Source organism: Phyllostomus discolor, chromosome 7 (genome assembly GCF_004126475.2).
Source record: "Phyllostomus discolor isolate MPI-MPIP mPhyDis1 chromosome 7, mPhyDis1.pri.v3, whole genome shotgun sequence".
Taxonomy (NCBI): domain Eukaryota; kingdom Metazoa; phylum Chordata; class Mammalia; order Chiroptera; family Phyllostomidae; genus Phyllostomus; species Phyllostomus discolor.
The window spans coordinates 46,108,703-46,133,405 of record NC_040909.2 but is presented as its reverse complement, the minus strand read 5'-3'; the positions used below and the strand labels follow the sequence as shown (position 1 = coordinate 46,133,405).

At 44.7% G+C, this 24,703-nt stretch overlaps 1 protein-coding gene across 3 annotated transcripts in view; it reads right to left on the bottom strand.

Annotated features, from left to right (window-relative positions):
- The window catches only part of DNAH1 (dynein axonemal heavy chain 1), an 81,482-nt gene extending 57,026 nt beyond the window's left edge, over positions 1-24,456 (bottom strand). For 2 of the 3 annotated variants that reach the window (XM_036030867.1, XM_036030868.1), the window contains exons 1-7: positions 23,993-24,449; positions 22,890-22,962; positions 20,618-20,792; positions 20,020-20,176; positions 18,981-19,113; positions 12,829-12,990; positions 11,996-12,248 (exon numbers count right to left, since the gene is read on the bottom strand). In XM_036030867.1, coding sequence (XP_035886760.1) covers positions 11,996-12,248; positions 12,829-12,990; positions 18,981-19,113; positions 20,020-20,176; positions 20,618-20,792; positions 22,890-22,962; positions 23,993-24,331 — 1,292 coding nt within the window. In that variant the 5' untranslated portion in view covers positions 24,332-24,449. Of the gene's footprint in view, positions 1-11,995; positions 12,249-12,828; positions 12,991-18,980; positions 19,114-20,019; positions 20,177-20,617; positions 20,793-22,889; positions 22,963-23,992 lie in introns of all 3 variants that reach the window. The other variant, XM_036030869.1, reaches the window with a different exon arrangement.
- Positions 24,457-24,703: the final 247 nt, after the last annotated feature.

Genomic DNA, 24,703 nt, shown 5'->3' with positions numbered 1-24,703 from the left:
CTTAAGCCTGTTATAGGGAACATACTAGAAGAGGAGCTTCATCCAAGCAAGAGACTGATGGGGGTTCCAGACACATTACACCAAAATATGGCATGTTGGCATATTGAATTACTTGAGCTGAAGAGCACTTGAGAAATGGCAGCTGCAAGAAGGACCCTCTGACCTTTCCCTGAACCAGGTCACAAGACCCTCTCATGAGAGGTGCTCTCCCTATACCTTGGAGGAAATGGGCATCCTTAGCTCCAAGATTGGGGCTACACCAAGAGGAATCTAAAGGAACAGGCTTTGATAAGTTTTCCCCAGTTTACTACCCTTAGCTCCTATCTGCTTGTTTTATTACATTGTCCTACATCTTTCTCCTCCTCAACAAACCTAGCATAAAAATGCTCAGGTTTAACCTCTTCAGGCTTTCATTTCCTTATGAAGGGTACCATGTGAACTAAAACATATTAAATAAATTTGTATGCTCTTCTCTTGTTAATCTGTCTCTTATCACAGAGCCTCCGTCAAGAACCCAGAAGGGCATAAGGAAAAATGACTTTGTTCCTCCCCTACAAGATGATAGAGATACTTCAGGAAAACTTCAGGAAAAAAGAGACTAATATATTTATTTAATTGTAGATTTAATGCTAAAACAAAGATAGAGATGAGAGTGAAAAAAATATCATGTTATCCCTGACTGTTGTCCCACAAAGTGAGAGGCTGGTTTGATTCTGGGTCAAGGCACATGCCTGGGTTGCAGGCCTGGGTCCCAGGTCTGGGCACATGTGACAGGTAACGGATTGATGTTTCTCTCTCATGTTGGTATTTCGTTTCCTCTTTTTCTCCTTCCCTTCCCCACTCCCTAAAAATAAATAAAATAGTTTCAAAATATATCATGTTAAACTACTAAGTAGAAAAAAAGCAACTAAAAATGGGAGGACAAAGGAATGAGAAAAATAGAATGAAATTGAGGGTCATTGCATAGGAAATAAAAGGGAGTTAGAAGATTCATTAAAAACTGACAAATCAGATGTTAAAAGCTTAAATAGGAAAGCAGAGAATTATGAGCATTATAAAGAGGTAAACACAAAAGAAACAACTAAGATAAAGGCACAAGGCTTCCTAAACACCACGATAAATTTAAAAAGTAAAAGAACAAATAGAATACATCATGTAGAGAAACACTGCATTGTATTATTATAACATGTATTAATTATAATTATTAATTATAACATGAAACAATCTAACAAAATTGAGATCAAATGTATCAGCTCTATCACTTACTACAAAAGATTTTCAATTTGACTCACAAAGACACAATATGCTGATAACAAGAAACCTATTTAAAACAAAGTAATTCAGAAAGACTGAAAATAGAGGATGGCCAAAGAAGAATCAGGAAGATGGAAACAACAAAAAAGCTAGGTTATAATTCTGATAACAAACAAAGTAAAATTCAAGTAAAAAGCATTAGACTTCATCAAGGACACTTTTTATGCTAAAATCTGCAATTCCAACACTATTCTGACTGGACAAAAGTGAGGATATAGAAGATATAAATAATATAATCAGTAAGGTAAATTTTATGGAACATATGTATATATGAAACTTTTATTTTTTAAGTATATTTGATTGATTATGCCATTATAGTTGTCCCATTTTTCTCTCTCCTTTATTCCCCTCTGCCCTGCAACCCCCCCTCCCACTACCATCCCCCCCTTCTAAGTTATGTTCATGGGTTGTAAATATAAGTTCTTTGGCTTCTCCATTTCCTATACTATTCTTAACCTCCTCCTGTCTATTTTGTACCTACCATTTATGCTTCTTATTCCCTGTACCTTTCCTCCCATTTCCCCCCCTTCCCCTTCCCTCTGAAACCCTCCCTGTGATTTCCGTTTCTGTGGTTCTATTACTGTTCTAGTTGTTTGCTTAGTTTGTTTGTGTTTTTAGGTTCAATTTTTGATAGTTATGAGTTTGTTGTCATTTTACTGTTCATATTTTTGATCATCTTCTTTTTCTTAGATAAATCCCTATAGCATTTTAAATAATAAGGGCTTGGTGATGATGACCTCCTTTAACCTGACCTTATCTGGGAAGCCCTTATCTGCCCTTCCATTTTAAATGAGAGCTTTGCTGGATAGAGCAATCTTGGGTGTAGGTCCTTGCCTTTCATGACTTCAAATACTTCTTTCCAGCCCCTTCTTGCCTATAAAGTTTCTTTTGAGAAATCAGCTGATAGCCTTATGGGCACTCCTTTGTAGGTAACTCTTTTCTTTCCTCTTTCTTCTTTTAGGGTTCTCTCTTTATACTTAACCTTGGGTAACTTAATGATGATGTGGTTTTCTGTGTTCCTCTTTGGGTCCAACTTCTTTAGGACTCTCTGGGCTTCCTGGACTACCTGGAAGTCTACTTCCTTTGCCAGATTGGGGAAGTTTTCCTTCATTATTTGTTCAAATAAGTTTTCAATTTCTTGCTGTTGTTCTTCTCCTTCTGGCATTCCTATAATTTGGATATTGGAATGTTTCAAGTTGTCCCTGAGGTTCCTCAGCCTCTCTTAATTTTTTTGAATTCTTGTTTCTTCATTCTGTTCCAGTTGGATGTTTATTTCTTTCTTTTGTTTCAAATCATTGATTTGAGTCCTGGTTTCCTTCCTGTCACTGTTGGTTCCCTGAATATTTTGCTTTATTTCATTTTGGGTATCTTTCATTTTTTGACCAAGGTCAACCAGTTCTGTGAGCATTTTGATTACCAGGGTTTTAAATTCTCCATCAGATAGGTTGGCTATTTCCTCATTGCTTAGCTCTCTTTCTGAAGTTTTGCTCTATTCTTTCATTTTGGCCCTATTTCTTTGTTTGGGGCACCTGTTAAGTTATAAGGGGGCAGGGCCTTAGGTATTCACCTGTGCAGGGCAACCCTCCTTACTGTGCTTGGGCACTGCTTGTGGAGGAGGGGCCAGAGAAGGAACAATGTAGCTCCCCTCCTCACCTCTAGCCCACTTTCCAACAAACTCTCGGACTCTCATGTGAGACTGGGAGTTTCTCTCATGGCAGCCACTGCCTAGTCCACAGCCAGCTCTGAGTCTCCATTTCCCGTTCAGCCAGCCTCACCCACGCAGCCCAAGGCTTCGCCTCGGGTTCTCTCCGTTTACCATCTTACCGGTCTGGTTGTTCTGTTTGACTGTTTCTTTAATTCCATGGTTGCTGGAGTTCCATGCAGTTTGATTTTCTGGCACTTCCATTTGTTTATTGATTTTAGATTGGTTGTTATCCTCCTTTTGGTTGTTAGAAGAAGCCAATGGTTTCTATCTATGCCTCCATCTTGGTCAGAACTCCCAATAAATTTTCTTAACCACCAAAGCATTTCTTTTCCCATCTGCTTATAATAGCCTATAATATTGGGTTGGCATAAATCTGTCATGTTTTTTCCATAAAATGATAGACATATTTTCCATGTTCATCAATAACTTTATTAATTTGGACATTTTGAGTATGACAGGGTATTTCCTGCTATTGGTTCCTAGTGGGTAGAGGCCAGGGATGCTGCTAAACATTTTCCAGTGCATAACACAGCCCCATAGCAGAGAATTATTTGGCCAAAATGTGAATAGTACCAAGAAACTTCACAAAAAACTTTCAACATGTTCATTCAGTCATAACACCTTCTCCATATACTGAATAAGTCTTTTTGATATGTTTCGGTTACATTTTTACTTTTCTTGAAATAAAGCATAATATATTGAAAATGCTGTGTATTTTCTTCCATCTTCAATATTAAAATGGCTGCACTAAAATTCACCAATTTTTAAAAAGATGTTATTTATTTATTTTTAGAGAGAAGGGAAGGGAGGGAGAAAGAGAAGAAGAGAAACATCAATGTGTGGTTGCTTCTCATCCATCTCCCAATGGGGGACCAGGACTGCAACCCAGGCATGTGCCCTATCTGGGAATTGAACTGGTTACCCTTTAGTTTGCAGTTCCACACTCAGTCCACTGAGCTACACCAGCCGGGGCAAAAAAAAAAATCACCAATTTTGATGAGCTTTTTTTAAATGCATGCTGTGACAGCTGTCACAATACAACTCAAAAAAATTGTTTCAAATGAAGTTAAAGACAACTAAAGACTACTACAGCCATCATACAGAAAAAACATAATGGATTTTTTGGCCAACCCAATACTTATGCTCTTGCTGCCATTCTTTCAGCTCCACATTTTCTATATCCCCCTCTAAGACTAGCTGGACAGCACAATTAACTTTACGATAATAATAAAACTCAATAAACAACAAATACAATTATCATGTGATCTAGCAGTTCCACTTCTGGGTTTATACATAGCCAAAAGAATAGAAAACAGTAATATGAGGAGACATTTGTACACCCATGTTCACAGCAGCATTATACAAAATAGCCAGAAGGTAGATGCAACTCAAGTGCCCATTGACAGATAAGTGAATAAACAAAATGCGGTCTATACATACATTGGAATATTAGTCAGCCTTAAAAAAGAAGGAAATTTTGACACATGCTGGAAGATATTATGCTATGCGAAATAAGCCAGTCACAAAAGGACAAACACTGTATGATTCTACTCACATAGGGTGTTAAGAGTAGTCAAATTCACAGACAAAGAAAGTAGAATAGTGTTTGCCAAGGGCTGGAAGGAGAAGGGAATGGGGGGTTATTGTATAACTGATACTGAGTTATACTTTGTAGGATGAACAAAGTTCTGTGGATGGATGCTGGTGATGGTGCACAACAATGTGAATGCATTTACTACCAGTGAGATATAAATTTAAAAATGATTAAAATGGTAAGCTTTATGCTATGTATATTTTACCACAATTTTAAAAAATAAAAAATTAAAGCATTCCTAGCTAAGAATAGCTAGGAATGAAGTTAAAGCTACATTTAGCTTTAACTGAAAGGAAAAAGCTACAAAGGAGGACTGGTCCTATAAGAAATTAGAACATACTATAAAATATCTATAATTAAAACTGTAATAAATAGTCAAGGTGGCAGCATAGGCAGACATGGCTCTCCTCTTTGCACAACCATGTCAAAGTTACAACTAAAATACAGAACAACCATCACTCAGGACTGTCAAAAATCAAGTTGAATAGGAGTCTAACAATTATGGAATTAAAGAAACCACATCCACCCACACTCATAGGATAGGTGCAGATGCAAAATGGGCTGGTCCCTAACCTATATGTGGTGGATCAAAAGAGAGGGATATCTTGGGAGTGAGGAGTCCCCACCCCACACCAGGCCCCACAGCTCAGGGTTCAAGTGCCAGGAAGATAAGTCCTTACAACTCTGGCTGTAAAACCCAGCAGAGATTGAGTCAGTGCAAGAAACTTCTAGAGTCCCAAGCAGCTCCTCTTAAAGAATACACACATGGACTCATCTACTCAGACTCACTCCCTTTGAGCTCTGGCATCAGGGTAGCGGCTTGAAAGGCACTAGTGATATACAGGGAGAAACTGAGGGGTCTGGAATCAAGGCCAGCAGAGGCCATTGTCCCTTTCCTAAAACCTCCCCTGACAGAGCTGGCAAGTTGGTGCCATATCTAAGACTTCATCAACCTGGCTAACATTGTGTGACCGCCCTTGGAGATGTCCAGAGTCTACTCACCACATAACCTATGGCTAACCTAAGCTGCTTTTCCATGTGAATGGCTGGTTTGGTTCATGCTTTGATTTCCTAAATCCTCTCAAAGAAGCACCAGCTGCTGGCCTCAGTGAGCCCCAGGCCCACTGGGGCTCACTAGCAGCAGCCAGGCTACATTCACAGCTTGGCTTCCCCTGAGAATCTCCAAGCCCAGGACAGGTAGCAGCCATCTCAGTTGCTTTATAGCTCAGAGAGGGTGGTCCAAGGCAAAACACAGAGGGGGCGCTGACCTTGGCCTGCACCATCAGGCAGACCACAGGGTCAGTGTACCCAGTGGACAGCTACAAATCACATCAGAAAACCACCACCCTGACCCTGCAGAGGTGATCCTCTGCAGAGGGCTGAGGTTGGTGGTCAGTGATCACAGCCAGTCCTTGCAGCTGACTGGCCTGGGTAAACCCCTCCCACTGACCTGCCAACAACAACCAAGGCTCAACTACAAAAAGAGAGCACACTCAACTCACAGGAAGAGCGCACCTTGATTACCTAACTTGGGTGATAGAGGAGGCTGTGTCACTGGACCCTACAGAACACCTACTACATTAGACCACACTACCAAGACATGGAGTCATAGCAGTTCTACCTTATACATAGAAACAAACACAGGGAGGCTGCCACCAGGAGGAGACAAAGAAACTTGGATCAAATGAAATAACAGACCAAAACTCCAGAGAAAGAACCAAACAAAATGGAGATAAGCAATCTATCAGATGCAGAGCTCAAAACACTGGTTACAAGGATGCTCAAAGAACTAAGTGAGGACCTCAACAGCATCAAAAACATCCAGTCAGAAACGAAGGATACACTAATTGAAATAAAGAATCATTTACAGGAAACAACAATAGAGTGGGTGAAGCTGAGAGTCAAATCTGTGATATGGGACATAAGGAAGCAAAAAACAAAAACAAAAACAAAAACCCCCAATTAGAACAACAAGAAGAAAGAAGAATCCAAAAAATGAGGATAGTGTAAGCAGCTTCTGGGACAACTTCAAGAGGTCCAAAATTCACATCATAGCGGTGCCAGAAGGAGAAGAGAGAGAACAAGAAATTGGAAATCTATTTGAAAAAAGAATGAAAAAGTAATTCCCTGATTTGGCGAAGGAAACAGACATGTAAGTCCAGGAAGAAGAGAGAGTCCCAAACAATATGGGTGCAAAGAGGCCCACTCCAAGGCACATCATAATTAAAATGCCACAGGTTAAAGAGAGAATCTTAAAAACAGCAAGAGAAAAGCACCTACAGGGGAATTCCCATAAGACTGTTAGCTGATTTCTCAACAGAAACTTTGCAGGCTAGAAGGGACTGGCAAAAATATTCAAAGCCATGAAAAGCAGGACCTACAGCCAAGACTGCTCTCCCCAGCAAAGCGATCATTTAGAATCGAAGGACATATAAAGAGCTTCCCAGACAAGAAAACACTAAAGGGGTTCATCATCACCGAGCCATTATTATATGAAGTACTAAAGGGACTTATTTAAGCAAAAGAAGATCAAAACTATGACCAATAAAATGGCAATAAATACAAATCTATCAACAACTGACTCTAAAAAATAAACTAAGCAAACAAGAAGAACAGAGACAGAATCATAGATACAGAGAGCTTTTTGATGGTTGCCAATTGGGAGAGGGAGTATGGGGGAATGGGTGCAGAGGTGAGGGTATTAAGAGGTACAAATAGGTAGTTACAGCATAGCCACGGGGATGTAAAGTACAGTACAGGAAATGAAGTAGCCAAATGACTTACACACATGATCTACAGACATGAACAATGGTGTGGGAATTGCCTGAGGGAGTGGAGGTTGCTGTCTGGAGGGGGGCAAAACTGTAATACACTTGAAACCTATATAATTTTATCAACCATTGTCACCTCAATAAATTTAACAGAAAAGGAAAAAACCTAAGTAAAGTGCATAAACAGACAAACAGAACAATAGAATAGAATAGAAAGTCTAGAAATAGACCCAAGTAAATATGGAAATTAGCATATGATAAAGGTGGCATCTCAGGTCACTGCATCAAAGATGGAGGTTTCAATAAATGCTGATCAGCATTTAATGAATGCTAGTTACTCCTTTGGGAAAAAAATAATATTAGATCCATATCACACACCATACATAAGGATGAACCAAGGAATTAAAAAGCAAAGGCATAAAACCATGTAAGTATTAGGAGAAAACCTCAATATAGGGAAAAGCTTTCTAACTATGACTCAAAATCTGATGCAACAGAAGAAATTATTAATGAAACTGTTTACATGAGTATTTTAAAGTCATATTGCAAAAATTACCATAAGCAAAGTCAAAATACCACTGAAAAAGCAGGAGAAAATATTTATAACTATATTACAGATAAAGGTTCAATATCCATAATATACACAGAAGTCTTAATATTAGAGGGGAGAAAAAAAGCCCAAAAATTTATGAGAAAAAGAAATGGCAAAAGACATGAATAGAAGAGTCACAAAACTATATAAAAATTACCCTTAATCATATGACAATCATGGAAAAGATGTTCAACCTCACTTCTAATACTTACAGACTTATTTACCTTTCCTTCGGACTGGCAAAAAATTAAATAGCATAACAATATACTCTCAGCAAAGCTCTGGAGAAACAAGCACTCTCACACATTGTTAGTTGGCATGCAAAATGGCACAACAATTATGGAGGGAAATTTGGCGATATCTAACAAAACTACTTATTTATCGATACTTATCCCTTGACCTAGCAATCCCACTTCTCACAGTTTACCCTACAGCACACATCACATCGATATTAACATACAAATATACAAGGTTATTCATTGGAGTATTTTTTGTAATTGCAAAATACTGGAAATTATCTAAATGCCTGTATACTAGAGCATGGATGAATAAACCATGGCACATGGTACATATGCACAATAGATTACTAAGCAACTGTAAAAAAGAATGAAAGACATTTCAATGAACTGATAAGGATTGATTCCTAGGATATACTGTAAGTGAAAAAGGCAAGGTGTAAAAGAACATCTATAGTGTGCTACTCTTCATGTAAGAAGAAAGGGGGTATAAGAAAATATACATGTCTGCTCATTTGTGCAAAAAGAAATACAGAAAGGATAAATCAGAAAATAGTGATATCATTACCTATGAACATGTGGTAGGAACAGGGTGGAAAATAAAGGAGATGTGAATAGGATATAATGAATAGGGGTGGAGAGTGACAAATCTCTGAGTGTACCTTTTATATACATACACACACACACACATCTATATATACACACACAGAGGTATATACTAAAATATATGCATTATATAGAATATAGGGAGGGAGGAGGGGAGGGCTGGTGGGTGGGCTGGGATGGGAGTAAAAGACAGAAAATTGTACTTGAACAATAACTAAAATAAAATGAAAAAAAATTCTCCCACTATATATGTGTACGTACCTGGATATATGTGTGTATATGTGTGTATATACATACACACAATGGACCAAGCTATATTTCATTACAGGAACAAATCCTACTAAAGGGAATGGGGAGAACTAAACCAAGTAACTTTTTTTTTAAAAGATTTTTTTAAAATAATTTTTTAAAATTTATTTTTAGAGAGGGAAGGGAGAGAGATAGAGAGAGAGAAACATCAATGTGCGGTTGCTGGGGGTTATGGCCTGCAACCCATGCGTGTACCCTGGCTGGGAATCAAACCTGGGACACTTTGGTTCCCAGCCCGCACTCCATCCACTGAGCTAAGCCAGCCAGGGCTTAAACCAAGTAACTTTTGAACACAGTATTTATACTATATGCTCCCAGGCTAAAGAGAAAAACACTGAATAAACTTCAAAGTCGACTTAGTAGGGGTTTTCTTCTAAAGGATAAGGATTAGCAATTTGAAAATACTTTGTGTGTATTCTAGGACTGCGCAAATAAGGAAATACATTATGAACAAAAGGAGCCATTTTTCTCCAGAAGAAATAAGTAATAGATATGTACAAATGAGAATGAGCCCTGTGGTACTGGGGTGAATTTTAAGGTATCAGTATGAACTCATGGTTTTTTAAAATTTATTTTTATTTTTTATTTAAATTATTTTATTGTTCAATTGCAGTTGTCTGTATTTTCTCCCCACCCCTCCAAACCCACCTCCTTCCTTTGCTTCCACCCTTCCCTCAGTTTTGTCCATGTGTGCTTTATAGTAGTTCCTGAAAAAGCTTCTCCCCACTGTCCCCTCCCCCTTCCCCTCTGGCTATTTTTAGATTGTTCTTAATTTCAATGACTCTGGTCATATTTTGTTTGTTTTTTTCTTTTGTTGATTATGTTCCAGTTAAAGGTGAGCTCATATGGTATTTGTCCCTTACTGCCTGGCTTATTTCACTTAGCATAATGCTCTCCAGTTCCATCCACACTGTCACAAAGGGTATAAACTCCTACTTTCTCTCTGTTGCGTAGAATTCCATTGTGTAAACGTATCATAGTTTTTTAATCTACTCATTTACTGATGGGCATCTAGGTTGCTTCCAGCACTTGGCTATTGTAAATTGTGCTGCTATGAACACTGGAGTGCATAGGTTCTTTTGGATTGGTGTTTCAGGGCTTTTGGGTATAATCCCAGCAGCAGAATTGCCAGGTCAAAAAGCAGTTCCATTTTTAGTTTTCTGAGGAAATTTCATACTGTTTTCCACAGTGGCTGCACCAGACTGCATTCCCACCAACAGTGCACTTGGGTTCCCTTTTCTCTGCATCCACTCCAACACTTGTTTGTTGATTTTGTGTGAGGTGGTATCTGATTGTGATTTTAATTTGCATCTCTCTGATGGCTAGTGATGGCTGAGCATCTTTTCATGTGTCTCTGGGCCCTCTGTATGTCCTCCTTGAAGAAGTGTCCAAGTCTTTTGCCCATTTTTAATTGAGTTTTTTGTTTTGCTGGATTGGAGTCGTGTGAGTTCTTTGTATATTTTGGAGATCAAGCCCTGGTCCGAGGTGTCATTGGCAAATGTTTTCCCATACGGTTGGCTCTCTTTTCATTTTAATGCTGTTTTCTTTAGCCATGCAGAAGCTTTTTAATTTGATGAGGTCTCATTTGTTTATTCTTTCCTTTATGTCCCTTGCTTTAGGGGACATATCCATGAAGATGTTGCTGTGTGGAATGTCTGAGATTTTCCTGCCAATGTTTGCCTCTAGGACTTTTATGGTGTTATGACTTATATTTAAGTCTTTTATCCACCTTGAATTTATCTTTGTGTATGGTGTAAGTTGGTGATTGAGTTTCATTTTTTTGCATGTAGCTGTCCAGATCTCCCAACACCATTTGTTGAAGAGGCTATTTTTGCTCCATTTTATGCTTCTGCCCCCTTTGTCAAATATTAATTGACCATAGAGACTTGGGTTTATTTCTGTGCTCTCTGTTTTGTTCCATTGGTCTATGTGCCTGTTTTTATGCCAGTACCAGGTTGTTTTAATTACAGTGGCCTTGTAATACATTTTGATATCAGGTATTGTGATCCTTCCTGCTTTGTTCTTCTCTCTCAGAATCCCTGCAGCTATTTGGGGTTGTTTATGGTTCCATATAAATTTTTGAAATGTTTGTTCTATATCTGTGAAATATGTTATTGGTATTTTAATAGGGATTGCATTGAATCTATAAATTGCTTTGGGTAATATGGACATTTTGATAATGTTAATTCTTCCAATCTGTGGAAGAATTCCATGGTTTTTAAGAGAGCAATAGACGGATATAAAGACAGAAATGTGTGTGGAGACTATATATATATAATGTAATGAAATGTAATAATGTGATAATATACATATATATTTCCCAGATTTTTCTGGTTTAAGTGCCTCAAAACAATAATTTCCCAACAGCAATGAGCATATCTAATGCCTAGATCTTGGCTTCTAAATACTATTGCCCACTAAATGGAACCAGGGCTCCTTGGAGAAATAGCTGATTTCAGGGCTAGGTCTGGGAAAGTACAAGACGAGCCCAGAATTTCTTGCTGTGCCAGGAAGTAAAAACATGCTCAAAGAACAATAGGAACACATCAGAAGGACAGAGGAACCACCTTGAAGGGGGTCCTACTGGCCAAATCTGGGACAATTTGAACACCAAAATAAAAAATGGTAGCAACAGATTATAGCCCTTTGAATAAAGTAAGAACCCATCAGTCCATATCAATAATGAAAGATCTAGAGGTGAACAAGAAATTATTTGAAGTCCAAGAAGTCCATAGTGCAATAGGCAAGACAGCCACAAACAGACAAGCATAAAGGTAGCTCTACCCCTGGGCAGCACTACTTCCCCATGGGAGTGCTTCCTGGAAGTTGTAATGTTTGGGCATGGGGAAAGGTCTGGCAGGTACTCACAAGGGCCCTTTGCGCATCCGGGGCGTGCTCATGGCCCACTGCTTGATTTTGCTTAGGCTTTGCTCATTGAGGAGCCGCTGGCCCTCAGAGGGCATGCAGTCCACATAGAGGTTGTACAGCAGCAGTGCCTCTGTGTTCTTGCGCAGGGCATTGGCCTGGACCACACGCTGTGTGAACACACGTGGGTCCTCAGCACAGAAGAGAAGCTGGATCCGTGGCACCCAGTATTGGCAGGTCAGGAGGGGTGGCCTTCCTGGTGCCAGGCAAGTGTGAGAGAGAAGGGAATAGTCAGTCGGGCTCTCTGGGTTGGAGCACTGGGTTGCAGCCTGGCTGTGCTGCTGATTCATGGTAGCCCTGAGCAAGGGATTTCCCTTTTCTGACCCCCATCACATCTGTGAAATTGGTATGTTTGTATTCCCTGCCCTGCCCACCTCACAGGTTGTCATGGATAGATGTGAGAGTGCTCTGAAAACTGTTAAGAGCTTTGCATAAACAAGGAGCTATACAGGGGTGGCTGTTTACATTCCCATTCCTTGATGCCACGCCAAAGTGGACATCCCTAATTAATGGGCCTCAGGCTCCTTCTCACCATCATGCTGAGTTGGTATACCAATACCAGCTGCTCAGAGTTGGTATATCAAATAACGACTCTGAGGTCTCTGGGGTGGGTCCTCTGGTTCTCACTGGTTAGGGACAGATAGCCACAGGACAAACAGAACAAGGGAAAATTCCAAATGAGCAGGCTGTGCCCTAAGTGAGGGGTTGGCTTCAGTTACAGGCCAGGTCCAGCCTGAGCTGGGGGTCTGCCTGAAATGGGGGCAGAAAGCTTGTACCTTCAGCAGTGACCCCTCCATTCAGGATGGGCTTCCCCATGTCATCTCGCACCAAGCCCTTCTTGTCTGTCTTGTGCACCAGGTACAGCTTCTTCTCCTCGTCGTAGTCCAGGACACCAACATTGAACCATTGATACTTTAGCTCCCGACTTTTGGGGTCCTCTGAAACAGAAGGGAAACCCACCAGTATTTCCTGTCATAGGGTGAGTGGGGCCTCTCAATGTGGGCAGCAGGTGCTGGGAATGGGTCTCCGAGGTTACTAGTCTAGCTTTACTCCCACCAGGAGGGCAACCTCTGGCTACAGCAGAGTGGGGGCCCTGCTTTCTCCTAGGACTCTGAGCTGGACTCTGGGGAGGCCCTGGTAGCAGGAGGAGTCACAAGGAGTAGCCCTCTCTGCCCTTGTACTCTGCATGACCCCATGGGGAGGGGGCGGGGGGAGAGAAGGTAGCAGGACTGGGAGAGGAGGCAGGAAAGCCCCAAGCAAGCAGAGACCTATCGAGTTGTAAAGGTCATCGTGTCTGAGCTAGACCCCTTCAAATTGATCAAGTCCAGGGTGACTTATACCCTTCCCATAGGCTGTCTGTGGCAGTTGAGCCCCTTGGCCCCTCTTATCAGGGCAGGTTAGGGCAGGGAAGAAGACTGCTGTCCTGCAATGACCTCCAAGGGGGCCTTAGTGCCTGTTTGGTCTGGATGGGCCTCCCACCACTGAAAATCTACTTCTTCAGCTCACCTACTGCCATTGCACCCCATACTATTTCTCTCCAGCTACACTGGATGTCTGGCTATTCTTGAGACTTTGGAGCTTGCTTTTGCATTTGCTTTGGCTGTGCCCCCTGCCTGGAATAGTCTTCACTCAAGCCACCTCATTAATTGTTTCTTCCCTGCTCAAGTGGTTTCTCAATGTAGAATCACCTCTGCCTAAAGTAGTATCTTTGCTCCAGGTACTCTCTGACCCATTACCCTGCTTGTGTCCCTCAAAGAGCTTAAGTCATATTGTGTATTTATCCTCTCCTGGTCCTGGTCAGCCTTCTCACACTAATGTCAGTTTCCCAAGGGCAAGAGTGACTTTGTCCCATCTTGACCACAGATGCATCCCTGTCCCTAGAATGCAAACTGGTATGTGTAGTAGGTGCTCAATAAACTTTTGTAGATGTTACATACATATGGCACAGTGCCAGGCAGAGAAGCCTCAATATGTAGTGGCTTAAAACAAATGTGGGCACCCGGCCCCCACACAGCTGATCCTCCACAGAGGGCTGAGGTTGGTGGTCAGTGATCACAGCCAGTCCTTGCAGCTGACTGGCCTGGGTAAACCCCTCCCACTGACCTGCCAACAACAACCAAGGCTCAACTACAAAAAGAGAGCACACTCAACTCACAGGAAGAGCGCACCTTGATTACCTAACTTGGGTGATAGAGGAGGCTGTGTCACTGGACCCTACAGAACACCTACTACATTAGACCACACTACCAAGACATGGAGTCATAGCAGTTCTACCTTATACATAGAAACAAACACAGGGAGGCTGCCACCAGGAGGAGACAAAGAAACTTGGATCAAATGAAATAACAGACCAAAACTCCAGAGAAAGAACCAAACAAAATGGAGATAAGCAATCTATCAGATGCAGAGCTCAAAACACTGGTTACAAGGATGCTCAAAGAACTAAGTGAGGACCTCAACAGCATCAAAAACATCCAGTCAGAAACGAAGGATACACTAATTGAAATAAAGAATCATTTACAGGAAACAACAATAGAGTGGGTGAAGCTGAGAGTCAAATCTGTGATATGGGACATAAGGAAGCAAAAAACAAAAACAAAAACAAAAACCCCCAATTAGAACAACAAGAAGAAAGAAGAATCCAAAAAATGAGGATAGTGTAAGCAGCTTCTGGGACAACTTCAAGAGGTCCAAAATTCACATCATAGCGGTGCCAGAAGGAGAAGAGAGAGAACAAGAAATTGGAAATCTATTTGAAAAAAGAATGAAAAAGTAATTCCCTGATTTGGCGAAGGAAACAGACATGTAAGTCCAGGAAGAAGAGAGAGTCCCAAACAATATGGGTGCAAAGAGGCCCACTCCAAGGCACATCATAATTAAAATGCCACAGGTTAAAGAGAGAATCTTAAAAACAGCAAGAGAAAAGCACCTACAGGGGAATTCCCATAAGACTGTTAGCTGATTTCTCAACAGAAACTTTGCAGGCTAGAAGGGACTGGCAAAAATATTCAAAGCCATGAAAAGCAGGACCTACAGCCAAGACTGCTCTCCCCAGCAAAGCGATCATTTAGAATCGAAGGACATATAAAGAGCTTCCCAGACAAGAAAACACTAAAGGGGTTCATCATCACCGAGCCATTATTATATGAAGTGCTAAAGGGACTTATTTAAGCAAAAGAAGATCAAAACTATGACCAATAAAATGGCAATAAATACAAATCTATCAACAATTGACTCTAAAAAACAAACTTAGCAAACAACAACAAGCAGAATCATGGATATGGAGTGTGTCTTGATGGCTGCCAGATGGGAGGGGGGTGTAGGGGAATGGATGAAGAGGTGAGGGGATTAAGAGCTACAAATAGAGACTTCTGGCAAGATGGAGGAATAGGTGGATGCACCGTACCTCCTCGCACAACCAAGATTAGAAAACCAATAATTTACAACAATAATTTACTATCAGAATAACACCCAGATCTGGCAGAGGATTTATCTGAATGGAAGTCGGGCAGCCAAGAAGTTGAAGTAGACGCGTTCATCCGGACTGGTAGGAAAAGACGAGCCTGGCAGGCGCGGGGCTGGCTCGGGTCGACGGCGCGCGGAGGTCGGGGGAAGGTTTGGCGCGAAATCGGCGCAAAAGCCATCCGGCGCGCAAGAAGGCAGCAGTGATCCCTGAGTACGCAAGCTGCGGCTGGCAGACCCAGAGGGTAGCGATTGTGGACCAGGGCAGAGCTCGCGGCCCAGAAGCCCAGACAAGGGTCTGAGCCCAGAGGAACGGAACTACCGCCATTATTTTCTCCCGCCCCGCGCCGCCCCCACATATAACGTCACAATCTAGCGACTGGGGTGCCCAGCCCCGGTGAGCACCTAAGGCTCCGCCCCCCACCGTAACTAGAGCAACCAGACCGGAAAAAAAAAGGAGAGACAAGGGGGAAAAAAAACCATGTTTTCAACAGAGCAGATCAGTCCCCCAGGACTCATCCTTTTGAGCGACCAAGAATTAGCCAGTCTATCAGATGCGCAGTTCAAAACACTGGTGATCAGAAAGCTCACGGAACTGGTTGATTTTGGTCGAAATTTAGATGAAAGAATGCAGATTACCATAAAACAGATGCAGGAAGACACGCGGAGGAGAGCCAATAGTGAAAGGAAGGAATATGAGTCTCAAAACAATACAGTGGACCAGAAGGAAGATAGAATCAACCAAGCAGGAAAGCATGATGAAATAAGAATTCAAAAAATTGAGGAAAAGCTTAAGAGCATCCAAGACACCTTTAAACGTTCCAATATCCGAATTATAGGGGTACCAGAATTGGAAGGGGAAAAGCAACAGATTGAGCACGTATTTGAACAAATAATAAAGGAGAACTTCCCCAAGCTGGCAAAGGGAACAGTCTTCCAAGAAATCCAAGAAGCTCAGAGAGCCCCAAAGAAGTTGGACCCAAGAAGAAACACACCAAGGCACATCATAATTACATTAGCCAAGGTAAAAACGAAGGAGAGAATCCTAGAAGCAGCAAGAGGTAAGGGGACAGTCACCTACAAAGGAGTTCCCATCAGACTGTCAGCTGATTTCTCCAAAGAGACCTTACAGGCAAGAAGGGGCTGGAAAGAAATATTCCAAGTCATGAAAGACAAGGACCTATATCCCAGATTGCTCTACCCAGCAAAGCTTTCATTTAGAATGGAAGGGCAGATAAAGTGCTTCTCAGATAAGGTCAAGTTAAAGGAGTTCATCATCACCAAGCCCTTATTTTATGAAATGCTAAAGGGACTTATCTAAGAAAAGAAGATAAAGAAAAGACATGTATAGTAAAAGGACAGCAAACTCACAAATATTAACAACCACACCTAAAGCAAAACCAAAAGAAACTAAGTAAACAATTAGAACAGGAACAGAACCACAGAAATGGAGGGCACATGGAGGGTTAGCAGCAGGGGGGTGGGAGGAGGAGAGAGGCGGAAAAGGTATAGAGAATAAGTAGCATAGAATGTAGGTTGAAAATAGATAGGGGGAGGGCAAGAATAGTACGGGAAATGTAGAAACTAAAGAACTCATAAGTATGACACATGGACATGAACTAAAGGGGGAAATGTGGGTGGGAGGGGGGTACAGGGTGGAGGGGAGAGAAGGGGGGAAATGGGACAAATGTAATAGCATAATCAATAAAATATATTAAAAAAAATTACATCATTAACAAAATTTAAAAAATAAATAAATTAAAAAAAAAAAGAGCTACAAATAGGTAGTTACAGAATAGCTATGGGGATGTAAAGTACAGTATAGGAAATGGATGGGGTAGCCAAAGAAACTATGCATGACCCATGGACATGAACAATGGTATGGGAATTGCCTGAGAGAGTGGGGAGTGCTGGGTGGAGGAGGACATAGGGAGAAGAATTGGGACAACTGTAATAGCATAATCAATAAAATATAATTAAAAAGTAAATGTGGGCAATACAGAGTGAACCAAGGAAGGAAGAAGGGCTGAATTCCCAGAAAACACTCCCTGGATGTTGATGCTGGATAGATGAGTAAAGGAGGTTGCTGTGGTATACCTCACTGGCTTTGGTTCTGTTTTTGCTTTCCCTTCCCTTCCTAGTAAGTTTCCTTTTTGAAAATACTGACTTTGTCTTGGCTTAGCTTAAAGGAAAAAATGTCATAAGAAACCCTCAGCAGAAAACGAGAGTTCTCTGCAGAATTGCTCCCTGCAAGCCCCTCGTCTTGCTTCAAAGGCCAGGAACCATGTGAAGGGGTGCAAACAGAAGCACTCTGGGGAAGCACATACTAGGTGCTTTAAGGTTAATGCAGCCCCAAACATTCTGGTTTTATCACCAGGAAATGGTGATCTGGGTACAACTGAGTTAAATTATTTTTGTAATTAAGTAAAAATAAAGGGAACATTCTGGGCTTCTTGTCTAGTTCAGAGAAATTGATTCCAGCATTAACCTGATTTTAAATCAAAACATAAAGTTAACAGCATGCTCAATGGACTCATTGAGGGCCTCCTGGATGCTGAGCAGTCTTAAAACCAACATGGCTCTTACACTCCTACCTGCCACCAGGCCCACTCTTTGCTCTATAGTGGCTTGTCTACCTATTGGCAGGAAACAGAGCAGCCCTCAGCCCTGCACGTGGGCATGACTACCTCCAACTTCCAAGCCCATGACCCAGGTCTTTCTAGGATGCCTACATAGAACCAGCCACACAGGCCAGGGCAGAGGCTGTGGAAGCTTACCCTGGCACTGCTTCCAATAGCAGCTAGCTGGAGAGAGCCACCACTGCCCACAAGGCAGACCCAGGGCCAATGGAGGGGCCAATACATACAAGGTAGAGCAAACCTGGGCACCAGTGTGGGTATGTGTGTGTGGGTTTGACAGTGGATGCAAATGGATGATGGTAGGTGAGTTGGTAAAAATGTGCATATGAATGTGCCTGCATGTGTTTGTGAGTGTGTGGGATGGGGTATGTAACAGTGAGCATGCTTGTGAACATGTGTGATAGTGTGTCTCTGTGTTTGCGAGTGTGTGTGTTGCCACAGAGAGGTGGTAGGCCCCAGTTAGAGCTGGAGCAATAGTGATTTCTCAGTGGTGAGACGGAAGGGCTTGAACTGTGCCCCTTAGGCATGTGTATGTTTTTTATTACCAATAAGTCAAAGTTGTTTTGCATTGTTTTTGACACTAGACACCATCCGGCTGTCCCTTCCCCAGCCCTCCCACTAATGTCATCCCTGGCCCATGCATTTCTTGCCTCTGTATCATCAGCCCCTTGGCCAAGATCCTAGCTGGGATGTCTTAAAAGGTGGGGCCCTCATGTCCCAGGGCTGCTAAGCCCCAGGGCAGCCCAGGAATCCCTGGCAGAGCTACCGCTAGGATGGAAGGGTACAAACGAGCATCCTGGCCCCCTAACCAGGCTGGTCCTGCTCACCATGCCCCAGGAAGTCATTGGTGGGCAGAAGGGCTTTTCCTGGGACTGGTTTCCTGTCCTGAGACCCTGGCTCCAAACCCATGTTGAGCCATTCACTGGGAGTCCGGCAGTCAAACTCCTCATTGTCGAACACCTGAAAGAAAGCAGCAGCCATCAGGGGGAGGCAGACCAACCCAGTGGGGCCTGAGTAGTCTGGGCATGCTAGCGTATGGAGGTGCCTACATAGGCTCCTCCCCAGGTGCAGGTGCTGCAGACTGGGAACCAGAGAGCTGAGCGCCTCCTCTGCTGTTCACAGGTGCCCGTGAGTTCTGGATCTATGAAACCCAGGATCCTTGTCCAGCCAAGCCACTGTAAGGTTCAGTCAGAAGGATACCTGGGGACACATAGTGGGATATGGGCTCTCTTTCCCACTGCCCCAAGTCATCCAGCTCAGGTCCAAGGTAAGAGATGACCCTTGGATTTTCCCAAACACCCTACCCAGACTTGGAAATGATGGAGATTCAGGGTTGTCAGGAGACCACCTTCAGCAGGCTGATGTGTATCTGGATTCAGTTCTACCTCCCTGCAAGACACACTCAGGGCCACAAATGGGGCCATAAAACCCAGAGCAGGCTATCCTCCTCCTTCCTCCTCCCAGGATTCAGTGTGCCTGTCAGTACCCAAAAGGGGCTGCAATGATGCCTTCCTCCACTCCTGGTCTCTCTATCTTGGTGAGCCCAGAGCAGTGGTCAGGGAGCCCTGCACATATTCCACAGTCCAACTGGGCTGCTTCTTGATACCTGTGGATTAGGTGGGGGAGGGAGCATATAGGCTACCAAGGTTCCCAGGGAAGCAGTGGAGAATCAGCATCCCATGGGTCCTGGGGCCTCTCTGTCTCAGGCTAAGATGTTTGAGACCCCTATAGGGCTCCAATTATGCAGTTGCTGTATTTGGCAAGTAAGCACTTGTGATTGCCATGGGGTCCCCTTTCTGGTTTGGCCCCTCAGCCGAGATCATGTACCCCCCCTGACCACCACCCCTCTGTGGAAGCTGTGCTCACCTTCAGTGGGAGATAAATGGGGAAGAGTGGGTCATTGCCCTGCTCGATGGTCTGGGGCTGGTGGGGGTCTGGGTGCCTGGGCATGAGCTTGTTGGAGTCGATGCCCTCTCTGGCCAGCAGCTGCTCAATGTCCAGGCTCAGGTACAGCCGCTTCCTCCTGGTGGAGGAAGACAGGGAATCTCGTGACTGCTTGTGTGAGGCAGCTGGCTCAGTGGGTGTTAGCAAAAGCCCATGGGGTTGAAATGGTAAGGATGTGGCCCAGGGACCCCTTCAGGGCAACTTGTGACTCTGGGACTCATCAGGGAGTGGTGTGATGGCTGGAACTGGTATTCTGGGCTCCAAGTGCCCTTCTGTCCTGCCTGGCAGTTCTACCACATTGACCCAAATATCACCCTCCCCAATTCCACAGCATGAAAAGCAATTTGTTCATATCAAGAGACCAAAGAACTAGGGGGTTTGATTTGAACACTTGCACATAGGCTCATTTTAGTGACCTCTGGTGTGGGAATGGTCACTGAATTGCCTGCTATCCCTTGCCTTGAGTTGGGCAGACACAGCCTCCTGAGGACAGGCCCTCCCCCAGCCCACCCAGCCATACCTCTCAATCTCAGTCTTGCGGGGGCACTGGCCAGGCAGCACCAGGAAGGGCACCTGCACCTTGGGCTCATAGGCCTGCAGTGGGAAGTCAGCCTGGGTGAGCAACTGGGTGGTGGGCCCGATACGCTGCCGCTCCAGGCGCTCCTCGAAGTCCTCAGGAACCTCAAAGGTTCTGACTATAGGCAGAGGAAGGGGCATGAGCTGCAGAGACTCAGACTGGGGCCCAATACCCCTGCTCTAAGACAAAGTACTAGGCAGGGATTAGGCATACACACTACTTTGGGGCATGGAAGTCTCAGAGCTAGCCTATGGTCAAGCAGTGGTGGGAGAAGCCAGACATAGCACCAGGCACCCAAGGGAGTGCAAGCCTGAGGGACAAGGGCCTCCAGAAGGTCTGTTAGGTCCTGTTCTAAGCTCAGAGCCATCACGCTGACCATGGCCCCAGCACTAGTTGCCACTGCTCAAGCCAGATGCTAAATCAAACCACAGATGAGGATTACAACTAGACAGGAAGGCTAAGTGATAGCTCCCTGCATATTTGGGACCTGTTCCTGCTACCCCTGCCCTAGAGGCCCCCCAAAGCATATGAGTCTGAACACTACTCACTCCCTGGGACCACTTGTTGACTCCGGGCATCCTGGATAGTATAGAGTAGGGACACCTCCACCTGGGCCCTGGAGGACCTTCAAGTCACAAAGTGGACACCCCTACTTAGACAACCAGGATAGGCAGAGGCTTTCATTCTAGGTCTCAGGGGAGGGGAGCTGGTGGACACAGGCCTACTAATAGGGTGAGCATTCCAGTTTGCCTGGGACTGAGGTGTTATTCAGGATTCAGGCTGTTAAGCAGAAAGTTCCAGAAAAACTGAGACTATGGAGATGGGAAATGAGGTATTGGAATATGCTTCAGGAGATAAGCCACCTTCTCTAGGAGCTGGTTGGGTCCAGAACAGCTAGGTGATGACTCCCCTCCACTCTCCTGGGAGGCCCTCGTGACCCTCCTTGGGCCTTATCATTTCTGAGGCTCAGCAGAGGCCACCTGCCTTCAGCTGAAGTCCATTTTTCACCAGAGCTGTCAAGTACTTGGGGAAACCTCACTGCCTCACAGCACCAAAAAGTCCCGGTCAAGAGGGCTGTTTTCAGACCCCCAACCACCTGCTCTTGAGCCTGTGGGTCTATGAGACCATTCCACTCCCAGAACCATCGGCTCCTGGCCCTGAATCTCAGGAGCCAAGAAGGATCCAGGGTGAGGAGAACGAAGCATGGCCTCTGGTCCCTGCTGCATCCATGAGCCTGAGGCAGGCTTCTTCAACATTCCCCTTTTCATTACATGGTTGGGGTCGCAGAGCTGCTGACCACACCCACCTTACCCCTGCCATGGATGGTAGAAGCAACATTCCCTATTGCCAGTAACCCTGCAGCTCTTACACCTGTGGTTTGTAATAATTTTCTGGGCCACATACACTTGTGAGACTGGATCCTCAGATCACAGCACGAATGCTCATGCATGTGACGTCTCCTGTGCCACTTTGGCGGGGGGGGGGTCACAAACCCCATGAGGCCCATGGGCCCCGACAGCACTAATCTGGGTAGTGCCAGGAAGGAGCTAGGCCTCTGCTAGGGTTGGAGAGGACTGGCAGACAGCTGGGACCATGGGGCATCTGTGCCTGATCTAAGGGGGCAGGCATCCTGTCTGCCAGCCAGGTGGGAGGGCCCCACCTAATTCCTGACTGTCACTCAGAGCCCAACCTTGCTTGTTGTCTCTCCTGGATCCACCCTACTCCTCCCTTTGCCAAGGGGGACTGCCACTCCCCACTCCTGGCAGACCTGTCCCAGTCCTTACAAAACTCATCACAGGGACAGAAGAGTCCTCTTTTCCTCCAGGAAACATCTCCAGGACACATTCCTGTGTCAGGCCCTCTTCTAGAGGCTGGGGCCCTAGCAGGGAACAGCTCAGACACAGTCTTGGCCTTCTCCAAGACCCATTCCAGGGAAGGTAGAAAATATACATGTAAATGCCCTACCCCCACCCCCAGCTGGGTGGAGGGAACTGGAGCCATGGCCCTCAGCAACCCCAGTTCCCCAGGGCCCATGTCACAGCTCTGCTAAGAGGAAAGCACTCATTGAGCTCCCAGTTCAGTGAGCTGGGCCCTTGCAAAGCACCTCATCTCTTGTCATCCTCATTTTACATTTGAGGAAACTGAGACTTTCAGCCTGAGGCTAGAAGCCCTGCTTCTAACTGTACCTCCTCACCCAGCTCTCCAGGGCACTGACCTCTTGGGGAGAACTTGTCAAGGTCGGCCTGCCGTAGGAGGTTCTGGTTCATGCAGGGGCCACGGCATACTTCCTAGAACCAAACCCCAGAACCCCAAGGGGGAATGAGCATCCTGGGGACAGGCGGGACCTGGGAGGCACCCCAAGGCCAGCTGTCTTCCCCAAGTCCACTGGGGAGCACCATGGGGGTATGAGGGTAGGGCAGAAACGGTGAGTTTGTACAATTCCTCATTCAGACGCTACAGTGGACCACAAGCTGTCACCACCTGGGACACCCCTGGCCCTACCTTGTTCTGGTCCTGTACTGCCCACTCTGAGAACACTATTGGTGTGTGTTCAGGAACTGAGTCACAGGACAGAGGTACTGTGTGGCCAGCAGGGGTCTCTGTGTGGACCTCACCTCTCAAGGTCTACTCTGGCACCCCAGGCAGTGTTGGTATCAGTGGGTCCTTGTCCTATCTCTCTTAGTCCCTCTCCCCTGCCTAAAACCTGCCTAACGCTGATGCCTGTGGGGCTCCATGAACTCTTCTCTAGCCACCCCCTCTCTGTTCTGTCCCTGCCCCAAGCCTCTATCTCTCCCCTTACAGCATGCCCTCCTCCCCCACATGGCCATTGGCTCTGTCAGGGACACCAAGCCTTTGTACCTTCTATACCTTCTGCCTGGACACTACCTCCCAGCTGCTTTCTTACCCTCTCTTAGATATCAGCAGTATGCCACCTCTGCAAGGACCCCTCCCAAACCAGAGCTGGGCGAGGGAGGTAACTCCTCACTAAAGCCATTGCCCCATGACAATAGAGACATGGATATCTCATCTTCACTGTCTCCAGTGCTCAGTTCAGGGCCTGTCACACAGTAGGTGCTCAGTAATGAATTGTTGAATGAGTGAACAGATGGATAGGTGAACAGAAGGATGAATGAAAGGGTGGTGGATGGATGGGTGGGTAGATGATGGACAAATTGACAGATGGATAGATAGATGAATGGATAGATAAATGAACAAATGAACTGATGAATAGATGGGTAGATGGATGGATGAAAGGATGAGCAAATGGAGCCCATAAGGGGGGACTCAGGCTTGGTAGGGGACAGTTGCCACACTCACCCCAAGTTGATCCAAGGTTCCAGGGCTGAGGATATCAGAGTAGAATCCACGCTGCTTCATCAGTGGATACTTCTTTTCAGTGCTTTTCGAGGAGGGTAAAGCTGGGGTATTGGAGTAAGGGCTTGGAGAAGGTTTCTCTGACCCAGAATCTGGTGCCAGGTTATGTTCTAGGCCTGCATCATTCCTCCTCGGACTATACTTTTGGCTGTCAGGAATACTGCTGCATTCTGGGTCCTGAGGGGTCCTTCCAGGGCTGCAGCCTCCTATGTTAGGCTGTTCCATGCTGTTTCTCAGGACGATGGCCCAGCCAGAGATCCTAAGAGAACATATTGGCATCATTGGGCCTTTGCTAGCCTCTTGTCAATCCCTAGGCACATCACAACACAGGATGCCTTGCTTGCCACCTGAATCAAGCCCATCCTCTTATGCATGGAAAGAGAAGAGGGAGCATGGAGGGAGTGGTCTCTGCCTGATCTGGAAAGGCACACAGTGCAGGGAAGTTCCCACCAGGAGACAGGCCTTCCCTGCATGCTTCATGTGAGAAACGAGACACAGTCAGGGCTGAGTGAGGAGAGTCTGGGAAGCTCTGCAAATGTCCCTACCCCAGTGCATCCTTCTGCACTTGCCCACTCCCTTTCCCCCACGTTACAGAGCAAGGCCTGGCTTCTCACAAGGGGGGGCAAAAAGGACAGCCCAGAGCTTACTCACTCA